The sequence below is a fragment of the Staurois parvus genome, unplaced genomic scaffold (assembly GCF_062004578.1).
Source record: "Staurois parvus isolate SC_StPar_1 unplaced genomic scaffold, SC_StPar_1.0 ptg000965l, whole genome shotgun sequence".
Taxonomy (NCBI): domain Eukaryota; kingdom Metazoa; phylum Chordata; class Amphibia; order Anura; family Ranidae; genus Staurois; species Staurois parvus.
Genome location: NW_028318761.1, coordinates 38049 through 53946, shown reverse-complemented (window position 1 = coordinate 53946; position 15898 = coordinate 38049). Strand labels below are relative to the sequence as shown.

General features: G+C 49.7%; 1 protein-coding gene across 2 annotated transcripts; it reads left to right on the top strand.

The window, feature by feature from the left end:
* The first annotated feature begins 1864 nt into the window (after positions 1-1864).
* Positions 1865-14043, top strand: LOC149441603 (uncharacterized). 2 transcript variants are annotated; one of them, XM_089657094.1, is made up of 5 exons: positions 1865-1936; positions 13031-13131; positions 13248-13345; positions 13425-13631; positions 13739-14043. In XM_089657094.1, exons 2-5 carry the CDS (start codon positions 13098-13100, stop codon positions 13889-13891), a joined length of 492 nt encoding a protein of 163 aa, XP_089513220.1. In that variant the 5' UTR covers positions 1865-1936; positions 13031-13097; the 3' UTR covers positions 13892-14043. The 2 variants fall into 2 exon arrangements, with proteins under 2 accessions (XP_089513220.1, XP_089513219.1); XM_089657093.1 differs by having other exon boundaries at positions 1881-1936; positions 13028-13131.
* Positions 14044-15898: the final 1855 nt, after the last annotated feature.

Below are 15898 nucleotides of genomic sequence, written 5' to 3'. Positions count from 1 at the left end.
CAGTTCCTCCAGACTCCTTCCCTTGCTCCTGTTCCTAATCAGGTAGACAATCTAGGATCCCTTCCCCCCATTCCCCTCTCCTCAGCTGAGGATGCTTTGTTGGACCATGCTCCGTGATTAGATGTAGGCAGTTTTGCTTAGAGGCACCGATGGGTGTTTAGGCACATGGGTCCCTGTGCATCCTTATGACCTGCTGGTGTTTTGTGCACCATATGGGTTGCACCATATTTCTTCTCTCTGCTTACCCCTGTGGAGGAGTCTTGGCACTTTTTCTTCTTCTAGTCAAGCCCTTAGGTACCCTTAGGGTTCTTTCCTACCAGCCTTCAAGAGCTGGCTGGCTGTCTGATATGAAGGATGGGACATTCTGGGTAGTCTGACTCTCTCTGATATAAGGATGGGACATTCTGTGTAGTCTGACTCTCTCTGATATAAGGATGGGACATTCTGGGTAGTCTGACTCTCTCTCTGATATAAGGATGGGACATTCTGGGTAGTCTGTCTCTCTCTCTTTGATATGAAGGATGGGACATTCTGGGTAGTCTGTCTCACTCTGACAGAAAGGATGGGAGATTTTGTGTAGTCTGTCTTGGTCTCTGATATGAAGGATGGGACATTCTGGGTAATCTGTCTCTCTCTGATATGAAGGACGGGACGTTCTGGGTAGTCTGTCTCTCTCTTATAGGAAGGATGGGAGCAGGAGCGGACTGACAACTCATGGGGCCCCCGGGCAATAGGGGATCATGGGGCCCCTGTTCCCTTGCCCAAACTAAAAAAAGCCTATGAAAAAGGTACCAGGGGCATCTCATGGGGCCCCCTACTGATCCTGGGCCCTCGGGCAGTGCCCAAGTTTCCAAATGGTCAGTCCGCCCCTGGATGGGAGATTCTGGGTAGTCTGTCTCTCTCTCTGATATGAAGGATGGGACATTCTGGGTAGTCTGTCTCGATCTCTGATATGAAGGACGGGACATTATGGGTAGTCTGTCTCTCTCTGATATGAAGGATGGGACATTTTGGGTAGTCTTTCTCTCTCAGATATGAAGGACGGGACATTCTGGGTAGTCTTTCTCGGTCTCTGATATGAAGGATGCAACATTCTGGGTAGTCTGTCTTGGTCTCTGATATGAAGGACGGGACATTCTGGGTATTCTGTCTCTCTCTGATATGAAGGATGGGACATTCTGGGTAGTCTATCTCTCTCTGATATGAAGGATGGCACATTCTGGGTAGTCTGTCTCTCTGATATGAAGGATGGGACATTCTGGGTAGTCTGTCTCTCTCTCTGATATGAAGGACGGACATTCTGGGTAGTCCTTCTATCTCTCTCTCTGATATGAAGGACAGGACATTCTGGGTAGTCTGTCTCGGTCTCTGATATGAAGGACAGGACATTCTGGGAAGTCTGGCTCTGATATGAAGGACAGAACATTCTGGGTAGTCTGTCTCAGTCTCTGATATGAAGGATGGGATATTCTGGGTAGTCTGTCTCTCTCTGATATGAAGGATGGGATATTCTGGGTAGTCTGTCTCTCTCTCTCTGATATGAAGGACAGGACATTCTGGGTAGTCTGTCTCGGTCTCTGATATGAAGGACAGGACATTCTGGGAAGTCTGTCTCTGATATGAAGGACGGAACATTCTGGGTAGTCTGTCTCAGTCTCTGATATGAAGGATGGGATATTCTGGGTAGTCTGTCTCTCTCTCTCCGATATGAAGGATGGGACATTCTGGGGCTGCAGTTCCTCTGAACTCAACAAGATGGTGATCTCATTTCTACTACCCAGACAGGACTTCTCTATGGAATATAGACAGGAAGTGATGTCGGGTACTGATAGGAAGTGATGTCAGGAACAGACAGGAAGTGATCTGGAATAAAGAGAAGATGTTCCGTGTGGTCTGAAGGAGATTGGAGAGGTTGGTGGACGTGGCAGTAGAGGAGGTAATTATTATTATTATACAGGATTTATATAGCGCCAACAGTTTGCTCAGCGCTTTACAATATAACGGGAGACAATACAGCAACAATACAGTTCAATACAAGAGAGTTAGGAGGGCCCTGCTCCTCGTGCTTACAATCTAGGAGGGAGGGGCTAGTAGTACAAAAGGTTGTAACTGTGGGGGATGGACTGGTAGGAGGAATAGAAGATTCCATTATTAGCTGAGGGCAGGATAGGCTTCCCTGAAGAGATCGGTTTTCAGATATCACCTAAAAGTGAGCAGAGTAGGCGATAGTCTGATAGATTGGGGTAGAGAGTTCCAGAGGATGGGGGAAGCTCTGGACAAGTCCTGGAGATGAGTATGGGAGGAGGAAACAAGGGAGCTAGAGAGTAGGAGGTCTTGTGAGGAGCTGAGAGGACGGTTTGTGTGATATTTAGAGATGAGATCAGTGATGTAATTTGGGGCGGAGTTATAAATGGCTTTATATGTTATTGTTTTGAATTTTATCCATTGGACAATGGGAAGCCAGTGGAGGGATTGGCAGAGAGGGGTGGAGGCCAATGGAGGGATTGGCAGAGGGGGGTGGAGGACACTGAGTGGAGGCCAGTGGAGGGATTGGCAGAGAGGGGTGGAGGACACTGAGCGGAGGTCAGTGGAGGGATTGGCAGAGAGGAGTGGAAGGATTGGTAGAGAGGGGTGGAGGCCAGTGGAGGGATTGGCAGAGAGGGGTGGAGGACACTGAGTGGAGGTCAGTGGAGGGATTGGCAGAGAGGGGTGGCAGATATGGAGCGATTAGTAAGGTGGATCAGTCTGCAGCAGCATTCATGATAGACTGAAGAGGGGATAGCCTGTGATGAGGTTGGCCAATGAGGAGGGAGTTACAATAGTCAAGGTGAGAGATAACCAGGGAGTGAATAAGTTGCTTAGTGGTTTCCGAGGTTAAGAACCGCCATATCTTGGAGATGTTGGGAAGGTTGGAGGTGTTGCGGAGGTGAAGTCTACAAGATTTGGACAGTGATTGGATTTGGCGGTGAAAGGACAGATGGGAGTCTAGGATTACACCTAGTACCCTGGCATGAGGGGAGGGATTGATGATTGTGTTGATTGATATTGATGGAGAAGTCGGGGGGGGGGGTCACGGGGCTGGAGGGAATACTAAGAGCTCAGTTTTGGAAAGATTGAGTTTGAGGAAGTGGAGTGACATCCATGCCGATATGTCACTTAGTAGGTTAGTAATGCGAGAAGAGACTGAAGTGGTGAGGTGAGGAGGAGACTGAAGGGGTGAGGTGAGGAGGAGACTGAAGGGGTGAGGTGAGGGGTAGAAAGATAGATTTGTGTGTCATCAGTATAGAGATGGTACTTAAAGCCATGGGAGTTTTTCAAGTGACCAAGGGAGGAGGTGTAGATTGAGAGAAGGGGTCCAAGGACAGAACCTTGAGTGACCCCCTACAGAGAGAGGGCGTGAAGAGGAGGAGGCAGAGTTACCGGTAACACTGAAGGAGTGCTGCGATAGGTAGGAGGAGAACCAGAAGAGAGCAGAGTCTCGGAGGCCAAGAGAGTGTAGTTTTTTGAGGAGGAGAGGATGGTCAACTGTATCAAAAGCCGCAGAGAGGTCAAGTAGTAAGAGTAGTGGCCATTGGCTGGGATGAGTATGGAGTAGTGGCCATTGGTTGGGATGAGTATGGAGTAGTGGCCATTGGTTGGGATTAGTATGGAGTAGTGGCCATTGGTTGGGATTAGTATGGAGTAGTGGCCATTGGTTGGGATTAGTATGGAGTAGTGGCCATTGGTTGGGATTAGTACGGAGTAGTGGCCATTGGTTGGGATGAGTACGGAGTAGTGGCCATTGGTTGGGATGAGTACGGAGTAGTGACCATTGGTTGGGATGAGTACGGAGTAGTGACCATTGGTTGGGATGAGTACGGAGTAGTGACCATTGGTTGGGATGAGTACGGAGTAGTGACCATTGGTTGGGATGAGTACGGAGTAGTGACCATTGGTTGGGATGAGTACGGAGTAGTGACCATTGGTTGGGATGAGTACAGAGTAGTGGCCATTGTTTGGGATGGGTACGGAGTAGTGGCCGTTGTTTGGGATGAGTACAGAGTAGTGGCCGTTGTTTGGGATGAGTACAGAGTAGTGGCCGTTGTTTAGGATGAGTACAGAGTAGTGGCCATTGTTTGGGATGAGTACGGAGTAGTTGCCGTTGGTTGGGATGAGTACTGAGTAGTGGCCGTTGGTTGGGATGAGTATGGAGTAGTGGCCGTTGGTTGGGATAAATACGGAGTAGTGGCCATTGGTTTTAGCAGTTAGTAGATCATTAGTGAGTTTTAGTAGGGCAGTTTCAGTGGAGTGTAGTGAGTAAAAGCCAGACTGTAAAGGGTGAAGAAGGTTGTTGTCAGTGAGGTGGGAGCTCAGGTGATTGTAGACTAAGCGTTCTAGGAGTTTAGAGGTAAATGGCAGCAGGGAGATGGGTCTTAAGTTGTTCAGGTTGGTGGGGTCCAGGGAGGGCTTGTTAAGTATGGGAGTGATGTGCGCATGCTTTAGAGGGAAGGGGAAGGCACCAGTAGAGAGGGAAAGATTGAAGATGTGAGTGAGGGAGCATAGGATGGAAGAAGAGGATGACCGTAGTAGTTTTGAGGGGACAGGATCCAGGGGGCAGGTGGTGAGACGGGCTTCTGAGAAAACCTTAGTGACCTCTTCGGTAGTAGTGAGGCCAGAAGAGGAAAGTGTTGAGGGAGGTTTAGTATAAGGTATGCTAAGTGGGATGGATGTCTGTGCAGTGGAGATGCCCCTACAAATTGTATTAGTCTTGTTTTTGAAATGATTTGCAATCTCGTGAGCAGTGAGTGAGGTACTGGGTGGAGGTGGAGAAAGTAGAGAGGTAAACGTAGAGAAGAGATGACGAGGGCTGGATGACAAGGTATTGATCAGAGTGACAAAGTCGTCTTGTTTGGCAGCATGGAGGGAGGAATTGTATATGGAGAAAGCAGATTTATATAAGGTGAATGCTTGCTGAGATTTGGTTTTACACCACAATCGCTCCAGTGCTTGACTATGTCATTTAAGATGTCTGGTGTGGTCAGTCTGCCACGGATGTAACGGTCGGGGCCTGATGCTTCGTGTTAGAGGAGCAAGTGAGTCTAATGTGGATGACAGTGAACTGTTGTTGTCGGGGATCGCCGCGGCGCTGGGCTCGGCGCAGTGCATTGCCCTGTGCAGGGACGTGGGCGCTGGGACCTGGCCGACTGCGGCAATTGAGTTTGCGCATGCGCAGTAGAGACCGCGGGCGCGCGCCTGGCACCAATGACAGAGCAGGGCGGGATATTTAAATGGCCCTGAGCTGTCATTCAGTGCCTTCTGGTCTCCTTGTATCCTGTGAACCTGTGAACCTGTTTCTAGTGAGTTGCTGACCCGGATTGTGCCCTGACCTTGCTGCTTTCTCCTGTATTGACCCTTGCTTGCCTGACCTCTCTCCTGGATGCCCCCTATTGGATCTGACCTGCTGCTGCTGACCTGGTGTGTGACCCGACTATTCTCTGCCCGCTGCTCTGTACCGCACCGTCCCCATAGTTACCGACCCGGCCTGCCTGACTTTGCACTTGCTCAGCCATCCATCCATCCATCCCTCTCTACGGGGTCTCCAGACCTCCTCATACCTGGCTCTCTCCCGTGGGAGCCCCTGGCGAATACCCCTACCACTGACGGGTGTCCTCAGTAGTCACGACCTTGTCCCGGGGTACTCCAAGTCCATCCCCACCATCAGGGGCTCTGGTGAACAAGTACTCTGGGGCTTAGACTCCGTACGCTGGGGACGCCTGATCAGTGGAGTGCTAGTGGTACCGCCGGGTGGTCCCTTACAGTTGTAGACAGCAGTGGCCAGGTCAGGGCAGGACAGGGGAGAGATTCTGTCATAGAGTTGGTCAGTTGCAGAGTGGAAAGGAGCCGGGTTCAAGTTGTGAAGGTTTCTGCTGGTAATTGTTTGCTGCTTGGAGGGATAGGTGTTTGAAGACAAGGAGACTGTGAAGGTGATGAGATTGTGATCAGAGAGAGGAAAGGGGGTGTTTGTGAGGTTGTAGGGAGTGCAAAGATGGGAGAAAACAAGGTCTAATGTATTCCCATCAGAGTGAGTGGAGGACTGTATACATTGTGTTAATGAAAAGATGAGGTTATGTTGAAGAGTTGGGATGTAGCCGGGTTGTTGACATTAATAGGAATGGTAAAATCTCTGAGAATGATAGCGGGTAGTTCAGAGGAGAGAAAGTAGGGTAGCCAGGCGGAGAAATCATCAAGAAAGCGGGACACGGGTCCAGGAGGCCGATAGATCACTGCAATCCTCAGAGAAATGGGAGAAAACAGCCGGATGCAGTGAGTCTCAAAAGAAGAGAAGGATAGAGAGGGAGGGTTAGGGAGGACTTGAAAGGTGCTCAGTGGGGATAGAAGCAAACCAACCCCACCACCTTTCTGACCACTGGGTCTGGGTGAGTGGGTCCAGAGGAGGCCTCCATAGGGAAGTGCTGCGGTGGAAGCAGAATCTGCTGCTTGGAGTCAGGTTTCTGTAATTGCTAGTAGGTTAAGGGAGCGGGAGACAAAAAGGTCATGGACAGAGGTGAGCTTATTACAGACAGAGCGGGCATTCCAGAGCGCACATGAAAAAGGGAGGGTGGTTTTTGGGAGCACGGGGACTGATATTAAATTGAGGGGATTGTGGCTATTCCTGGAGGAAAGCGGGTGCCTGGTGTCGGGGTGAGATAGTGGAGGACCAGGGTTTGGGGATATATCCCCAGAGGTTAGGAGAAGGAGGGTGACTGGTGCTGGGGTGAGATACTGGAGAACCAGGGTTTGGGGAGATATCCCCAGAGGTTAGGAGAAGGAGGGTGCCTGGTGCTGGGGTGAGATACTGGAGGACCAGAGTTTGGAGAGATATCCCCAGAGGTTAGGAGAAGGAGGGTGCCTGGTGCGGGGGTGAGATAGTGGAGGACCAGGGTTTGGGGAGATATCCCCAGAGGTTAGGAGAAGGAGGGTGCCTGGTGTGGGGGTGAGATAGTGGAGGACCAGGGTTTGGGGAGATATCCCCAGAGGTTAGGAGAAGAAGGAGGGTGAGGAAAGTAAGATGGGAGCGGGATGTACATGAGTGCACATGCCTTCCAGTCCTGGTGTTTGGGTCAGCAGGGGAGTGAAGTATCAGCAGGAGGTGATGAGAGCAGTAGTAGGGAGATGGTAGCAGTGAGGGGGAGATTTACAAGTTTTGGGGTGGAGCGGAGGGGTAAAGAAGTGAGATTTGGGGAACGCAGGAAAGTAATATGAAAAGGAGGAGTAGAGGGGACATATTAAAGGTACACGGAGTGGGACTCAGACTTGTAGGAGATGTTTCCCAGGGTGTTTGCTTGCAGTCTGTCCAGCATGCAGGAGAGTTTCTTGTTGTATCTTCCTGCTGCTTGAGTTCTGCTTTAGTTCAACTGCTTTAGTCCAAGTGCTTCATAGCACTCCATCAACGCAGCACTCACTCAAAAGCAGCACCCCATCAGTGATCTCCCCCCATAAGCTGTTCTAAACTTATCAGGAGATGGCCAAATGAGCACTCATCTCCGCCCCAATTAGGAACTGAAAAGGATCACATGAATGGGGGGGATGATTCTCAAGCACAGACCAGACACAGACTACAGTCATAAAACGGTAATAAGATGTTCTATTTACACCCAGTAACCCCCCGTCATGTCCATCCTCTTCCTCCATAGTCATGTCCATCCTCTTCCTCCATAGTCATGTCCATCCTCTTCCTCCATAGTCATGTCCATCCTCTTCCTCCATAGTCATGTCCGTCCTCTTCCTCCATAGTCATGTCTGTCCTCTTCCTCCATAGTCATGTCTGTCCTCTTCCTCCATAGTCATGTCTGTCCTCTTCCTCCATAGTCATGTCCGTCCTCTTCCTCCATAGTCATGTCCGTCCTCTTCCTCCATAGTCATGTCCGTTCTCTTCCTCCATAGTCATGTCCGTCCTCTTTGTCAAGGTCCTACCTTTCCTCAGGGCTTCTGCTGCTCCATGTGCTGGCATCCATCTTAGGTGTCTGCAAAGCATTGTGGGATCCTTTATGCTTTCAGCCCTCTGCAGCTCCTCCCTCAGACCATCCTTCCTGGCTTCTGACCCCGGCTCTGGCGACCATCCTTCCTGGCTTCTGACCCCGGCTCCGGCGACCATCCTTCCTGGCTTCTGACCCCAGCTCCGGCGACCATCCTTCCTGGCTTCTGACCCCGGCTCTGGCGACCATCCTTCCTGGCTTCTGACCTCGGCTCTGGTGACCATCCTTCCTGGCTTCTGACCCCGGCTCTGGCGACCATCCTTCCTGGCTTCTGACCCCGGCTGTGGCGACCATCCTTCCTGGCTTCTGACCCCGGCTCTGGCGACCATCCTTCCTGGCTTCTGACCCCGACTCTGGCGACCATCCTTCCTGGCTTCTGCCCCCGGCTCTGGTGACAATCCTTCCTGGCTACTGTCCTATCAAGTCATCCGCTGTTCCTGTTGGACTTGCATAGACTCTGTCTTGTTTTTGTATAATAAACCTACCTTTAATTGCACCTCCTTGTGTGTCTGGCTCCTCGCTCCCTGACACTGCACGAATGTCATGAATCCTGACGGTGCAGGTACGCCCTCGCTCCCTATGTTGGTTGCCAGACTTGATCATCAGGATCTCTTTTTGGATCAGTTCGCTCAGGTGTTTCAGACGCTGCTTGCACGCACTGCGCACCTTACTCCTGGTGCTATTAGGCCGGTTGTCACTCCTGTGGTCACTCCCGCTGTTGCTCCGGTTGTTGCGCCTACCTCCGCATCTGCTGCTGCACCTGCGGTGCCCAGAGGTATGACTGGTTCAGCCCCCCTTCCACAGTGCTTTGGGGGTGAGCCGAGTCAGTGTCGGGGTTTCCTTAACCAAGTGGGCATATATTTTGAATTGATAACCCACGCTTTTCCTACTGAGAGGTCAAAGGTGGGCTTCCTAATCTTGCTGCTCTTGGACAAGGCTTTGGCATGGGCAAATCCCTTATGGGAAAACAATAACCCTGTGATTCACGAGTTTGCCGGTTTTGTTGCCTCCTTCCTTAAGGTATTCGACGTACCGGCTCGCTCCGCCTCTGCTGCTAAGCTGCTCATGTCCATGCATCAGGGTTCACGAACCGTTGCCGAGTACGCCAAAGAATTTCGTACCCTGGCGGCAGAGGTGGGTTGGAACAATGAGGCTCTCAGAAGCGTTGAAGGACGAGATTGGAGCCAAAGAACTGCCTGTGGAGCTTGAAGCACTCATTTCCTTCCTAATCCTGATTGACACCAGGCTCAGGGAGAGGCCTTCACTTTAAGGAGCGTATGCAGAGGCCTCCTAACCGATTGGCGCCTACGTTTTCTGTCCCACCCGTTCCTCCCTCTCCTCCCACGCCTCCTGAGGATGGCTTGTCTGGAGGTGAGCCCATGCAGCTGGGGTTTGCTCGCCTTTCTAAGGGGCAGCGGGCCTCTCGGCATTGGGAGGGTCGCTGCCTGTACTGTGGTCTCGGTGGGCATTTTTGGCTGTCCTTTCCGGTCCTTCCGGGAAACGCTCGCACCTGAGATCCTGTCGGGGGAAGATCTTGGGTGGAGTTTCCTCGTCCCCGGTTTCCCGCAAAGATAAACCTCTAATCACCACCAACCAACCTTTGATTGGCGGTCGGCCGAGATTCTCTCGTGGTCTCCACAGTGTGGGGCCGATTGCATGCGTGGACCTGTTAAGGTGTTGTGTGCCTCCTCGGACTCTGTGTTGCCCACTGACTATGGGGAGTACCTGGACGTGTTTGACAAGGTGCGCGCTGGTGCTCTGCCTCCTCATCGTCCATACAATTGTGGCATAACCTTACAACCCGGTGCCACTCCTCCTCGTGGCAGGGTGTATCCTCTTTCGGTTGCGGAGAATCAGGCCATGGAGGAGTACGTTGTGGATGCGCTCTCCCGGGGGCACATTCGCAAGTCTACTTCTCCAGCAGGAGCTGGCTTTTTCTTCGTGAAAAAGAAGGGCGGTGAATTGAGGCCTTGCATTGATTTTAGGGGTCTCAATCGAATCACGATTAAGAATGCTTACCCAATTCCGTTGATTACCGAGTTGTTCGACTGCCTCAAGGGAGCAACAGTCTTTACTAAACTCAACCTTAGGGCTGCGTACAACCTCGTACGGATCAAGGAGGGTGACGAGTGGAAGACCGCGTTCAACACCAGAACCGGCCACTATGAATCCCTGGTTATGCTCTTCCGGTTGTGTAAAGCGCCCGCGGTCTTTCAGGAGTTCATTAATGATGTCTTTTGTGACTTGTTGCAGCAGTGCGTGGTGGTTTACTTGGACAACATCCTGGTTTACTCTGCGTCTATGGAGTCTCATATCCAGGATGTTAAGCAGGTGCTGCAACGGTTACGTGAGAATGAGCTTTTCTGTAAGCTCGAGAAGTGTGAATTTCACCGATCCCAGGTTGCCTTTTTGGGCTACATCATTTCCGCTGTGGGATTTTCCATGGACCCTCAGAAGGTTTTGGCGGTTCTGCAGTGGCCTCGTCCCAGTGGTCTTCGGTCCATTCAGTGCTTTTTGGGATTCGCCAACTATTATCGGAGGTTTATCAGGAACTTCTCCACGCTAGCCAAGGCTCTCTCAGATCTGACCAAGAAGGGCAATAATCCCCACGAGTGGTCATCCGAGGCCATCTCAGCTTTTGAAGCTCTGAAATCCGCCTTCGCATCGGCTCTGATACTGTCTCATCCCAATCCTGGGTTGCCTTTTATCCTCGAGGTTGATGCATCTGAGACGGGAGTAGGTGCCCTCCTGTCTCAGCGTCGGTCACCCGATGGACCCCTACTTCCCTGTGGGTTCTACTCCAGGAAGCTTTCCTCTGCAGAATGCAACTACCAGATTGGAGACAGGGAGTTGTTGGCTATTATTCAGGCTCTCAAGGAATGGAGGCACCAGCTCGAGGGTTCTTCGGTTCCGGTTCTCATTCTCACTGACCACAAGAACCTGATGTATCTCTCGGAAGCTAAGAGGTTGACGCCCTGTCAGGCCAGATGGTCTCTGTTCTTGTCGCGTTTTAACTATGTGGTCTCCTATTTGCCTGGCTCCAAGAATGTCAGGGCTGATGCCTTGTCGCTGCAATACTCTGAACTGTCCAGGGAGGACTCTGAGCCGACCTCGGTCATACCTCCGGATCAGATCCTGGCTGCCATTCGTACCAGCCTGACTTCTCCACTTGGGGAGCAGATTTTGGTGGCTCAAACTTATGCTCCCTCTGAGAGACCGGCTGGTAAATGTTTCATACCTGAGGGATTGCGCACCCGCTTGCTGCGTACCTATCATAACTCCAAGACTGCCGGTCATCCAGGGAGGAACCAGTTGTCCTGGGTCATTTCTCATTTATTCTGGTGGCCATCTCTCCGTTCCGACATCGCCTCATATGTAGCGTCATGTTCTGTCTGTGCCCAGAATAAATCTCCTTGGCATCTTCCATTGGGCCTTCTGCAACCCATTCCCAATGGGGAGCGTCCCTGGTCACACCTGGGCATGGATTTTATTGTAGACCTCCCTGCGTCTTGAGGCCATACGGTCATTCTTTTGGTCATTGATCATTTCTCCAAGATGTGCCATTGTGTTCCGTTCAAGAAAATTGACGACTGCGCAAGAACTGGCTACGGTTTTTGCCAGGGAGATCTTTCGCTTGCATGGGTTGCCTAAGGTGATAGTCTCGGACCGTGGGAGCCAGTTTGTGTCCAGGTTCTGGTGCGCCTTCTGCTCCCAGTTGGGTATCAAGCACTCCTTCTCTTCGGCCTACCACCCACAGTCCAATGGGGCTGCGGAGCGTTCCAACCAGGCCCTGGAACAATTCCTTTGCTGCTATATCTCAGACCATCAAGACAATTGGGTCGATCTCCTGCCATGGGCAGAGTTTGCGAGGAACTCGGCTGTCAACTCCTCCTCCGGGATGTCTCCCTTCATGGCCAACTATGGGTTCCAACCTGTTGTATTGCTGAGTTGTTCTCGCCACAGGACATTCCGGCTGTGGATAACAATCTTTCTGCCCTGCATGCCTCATGGGGGCAGATCCAGAGGTCCTTGAAGGATTCAGCTCAGCGCCAGAAGCTCCAGGGTGATCGTAGACAGTTGCCCGCTCCTTCATACCAGGTCGGAGATCGGGTGTGGTTGTCCATTCGTAACCTCAATCTTCGGGGGCCCGCACCGAAACTGGCTCCCCGTTTTGTTGGTCCTTTCCACATCCTCCGCAGGGTGAACCCGGTTGCCTATGCCCTTGCTCTTACTCCTGGGATGCGTATCTCCAATGTCTTCCATGTATCCCTGTTGAAGCCTCTGGTCTGTAATCGCTTTACTGCCTCTCCGCCTCATCCTCGTCCTATCCGGGTTGACAGTCATGAGGAGTATGAGCATCCTGGACTCTTGGTTGGTCCGCGGTCGGGTGCAGTTCCTGGTCCATTGGCGTGGTTATGGTCCCGAGGAGGGTTCATGCTCCTGCCCTCCTCCGCTTTTTTCACGCCCGCTTTCCCAAGAAGCCTTATGTTGAGCCACGGAGGGGGAGGGGCCCTTGAGGAGGAGGTACTGTCAAGGTCCTACCTTTCCTCAGGGCTTGTGCTGCTCCATGTGCTGGCATCCATCTTAGGTGTCTGCAAAGCATTGTGGGATCCTTTATGCTTTCAGCCCTCTGTGGCTCCTCTAGGAGGTGGCGGCTTATCACATATAAGTTTGCTGTTTGTAGCTGTTCATTGCATTCGTGTCCTTTCTGTTGCACAGCAGCAAGCTCCTGTTTTGTTTTTCATTGCTCTCCTGGATACAGACTCGGCTTTGGCAAGACTCCTTCCTGGCTTCTGACCCCGGCTCTGGCGACCATGCTTCCTGGCTACTGTCCTATCAAGTCATCCGCTGTTGCTGTTGGACTTGCATAGACTCTGTCTTGTGTTTGTATAATAAACCTACCTTTAATTGCACCTCCTTGTGTGTCTGGCTCCTCGCTCCCTAACATTCTTCCTCCCATAGTCATGTCCATCCTCTTCCTCTATAGTCACTGTGACGTCTTTTATCTCCAGCAGATGATGATACACACATGATGATACATATCAATATTTAGAAGGACACAAGGATCTCTACAAGGACGTCATGATGGACAATCAGCCGCCCCTCACATCACCGGGTAAGAGGAGACTTTATTGTAAAGGAGAGAGCAGTACGGAGGATCCACCTAGATCCCCCATCATCTGATAAACACATAGAAACAATGGATTCAGTCAGTGTGTGTGTTTCCTACAGATGGATCCAGTCATGGGAACCCACCAGAGAGATGTCCCCGTCCTCTGGATTCCTGGGATTCCACACAGGAAGGTCACACCATCCCTCACCATCATCAGGTAGATGATGACAATTATTGGTAGTTGTGATTTATACACAGCATGTTTGTTACAATGAATGTTTTATTATATCTTTCAGAGTGGAATCCTCGGGGATGATAATATTGATGTTAAAGAAGAGTATAAAGAGGAAGATGAGGAGTATGGAGTGATGGAGGAGTTTTCAGAAGGACACAAGGATATGATGGAGCCACCTAATATCAGGAACCCACCAGAGAGATGTCCCCATCCTCTGTATTCCCGGGATTCCAAACAGGAAGGTCACACCATCCCTCACCAATACAAGGTTGGTGGGATGGAGAATCTAGAACATGGATTCATGGAGACAATGTGTGGAGTTTTATGTGACCTTATATTTTACAGATGATATTTTCTCTTATTTTCTTGATTTAGAGTGGAGATCCAATAGATATAGAATTTGAGGTGAAAGCAGAAGAAGAAGAGGCGTATGTGAGGGATGATCAGCAGTCTATGGAGGAGGATGGAATAACGGGGACATTTATAGAGGAGGACACTCCTACAGAGATCAGCACAGGTGGGTCATGAACACTAAATCCATTCCTCCACCCATACTGCTCACTGATTGGTCCAGAGTAGGGCGGGGACTGGGTGATATCAGCCTGTAATCCCCTGGTCACTTTCCTGAGCTGTGTTCCCCGTCCTGTATTCCTGGATTTCTCTCAGATAATCTTCCTTCTCTGTGCTGCAGACACAATTTATGTATCTAGACTGGATTTCTGGAGGTTCTGGGGTTCAGCTGGCAGCAAAATGTTGATTTTTACTCTAAGCATTGCATAATGTAGGCACCCAGGACATGTGACTGGGGTCTCCTGCCTTGTGCCTGACTCTTCCAGGGGACCTTCTCTGTTATCTGCTGGCTGTGCCGGGTGGAGGGATATGTCTGTAGTGTCTCAGATCTAAGTCACTGAGTGCAGTCTCAGGAGATGGGAGGCAGCGGTGTGGGACCTACATAGTTACATAGTTAGTCTGGCTGAAAACAGACATTCCATCTAGTTGTACCATGAAAAATTTAAGTTATAATCCTACACCCACAGCTGAAGGCAAAAACCCAGCAAAGCACAAACCAATCTGCACCTGCAGGAGAAAAAATCCTTCCTGATCCCCCGAGAGGCAATCGGATATTCCCTGGATCAACTTTCCCTATAAATGTTATATTCTGTGTATCCAAGAAAGAATCCAGGATTTTCCTACAGCAATCCCCCCTTATGTATTATACATGGAGATCATATCCCCCCTTATGTATTATACATGGAGATCACATCCCCCCTTATGTATTATACATGGAGATCATATCCCCCCCTTATGTATTATACATGGAGATCATATCCCCCCCCTTATGTATTATACATGGAGATCATATCCCCCCTTATGTATTATACATGCAGATCATATCCCCCCTTATGTATTATACATGGAGATCATATCCCCCTTATGTATTATACATGGAGATCATATCCCCCCTTATGTATTATACATGCAGATCATATCCCCCTTATGTATTATACATGCAGATCATATCCCCCTTATGTATTATACATGGAGATCATATCCCCCTTATGTATTATACATGGAGATCATATCCCCCTTATGTATTATACATGGAGATCATATCCCCCCTTATGTATTATACATGGAGATCATATCCCCCTTATGTATTATACATGGAGATCATATCCCCCCTTATGTATTATACATGGAGATCATATCCCCCTTATGTATTATACATGGAGATCATATCCCCCTTATGTATTATACATGGAGATCATATCCCCCCTTATGTCTTATACATGGAGATCATATCCCCCCTTATGTATTACACATGGAGATCATATCCCCCCTTATGTATTATACATGGAGATCATATCCCCCCTTATGTATTATACATGGAGATCATATCCCCCTTATGTATTATACATGGAGATCATATCCCCCCTTATGTATTATACATGGAGATCATATCCCCCCTTATGTATTATACATGGAGATCATATCCCCCCTTATGTCTTATACATGGAGATCATATCCCCCCTTATGTATTACACATGGAGATCATATCCCCCTCTTATGTATTACACATGGAGATCATATCCCCCTTTATGTATTATACATGCAGATCATATCCCCCTTATGTATTATACATGGAGATCATATCCCCCCTTATGTATTATACATGGAGATCATATCCCCCCTTATGTATTATACATGGAGATCATATCCCCCCTTATGTATTATACATGGAGATCATATCCCCCTTATGTATAATACATGGTGATCATATCCCCCCTTATGTATTATACATGGAGATCATATCCCCCCTTATGTATTATACATGGAGATCATATCCCCCCTTATGTATTATACATGGAGATCATATCCCCCCTTATGTATTATACATGGTGATCATATCCCCCCTTATGTATTATACATGGTGATCATATCCCCCCTTATGTATTACACATGGAGATCATATCCCCCTTAATGTATTATACATGGAGATCATATCCCCCCCTTATGTATTATACACGCAGATAA

Excerpts from the sequence above, each read along its gene's own strand:
- LOC149441603 (XM_089657094.1), top strand. The coding sequence starts at position 13,098 with ATGATGGACAATCAGCCGCCCCTCACATCACCGG. Across the intron at positions 13,132-13,247 it reads GCCGCCCCTCACATCACCGG|ATGGATCCAGTCATGGGAAC; the intron begins GTAAGAGGAGAC and ends TGTTTCCTACAG. Across the intron at positions 13,346-13,424 it reads CCATCCCTCACCATCATCAG|AGTGGAATCCTCGGGGATGA; the intron begins GTAGATGATGAC and ends TATATCTTTCAG.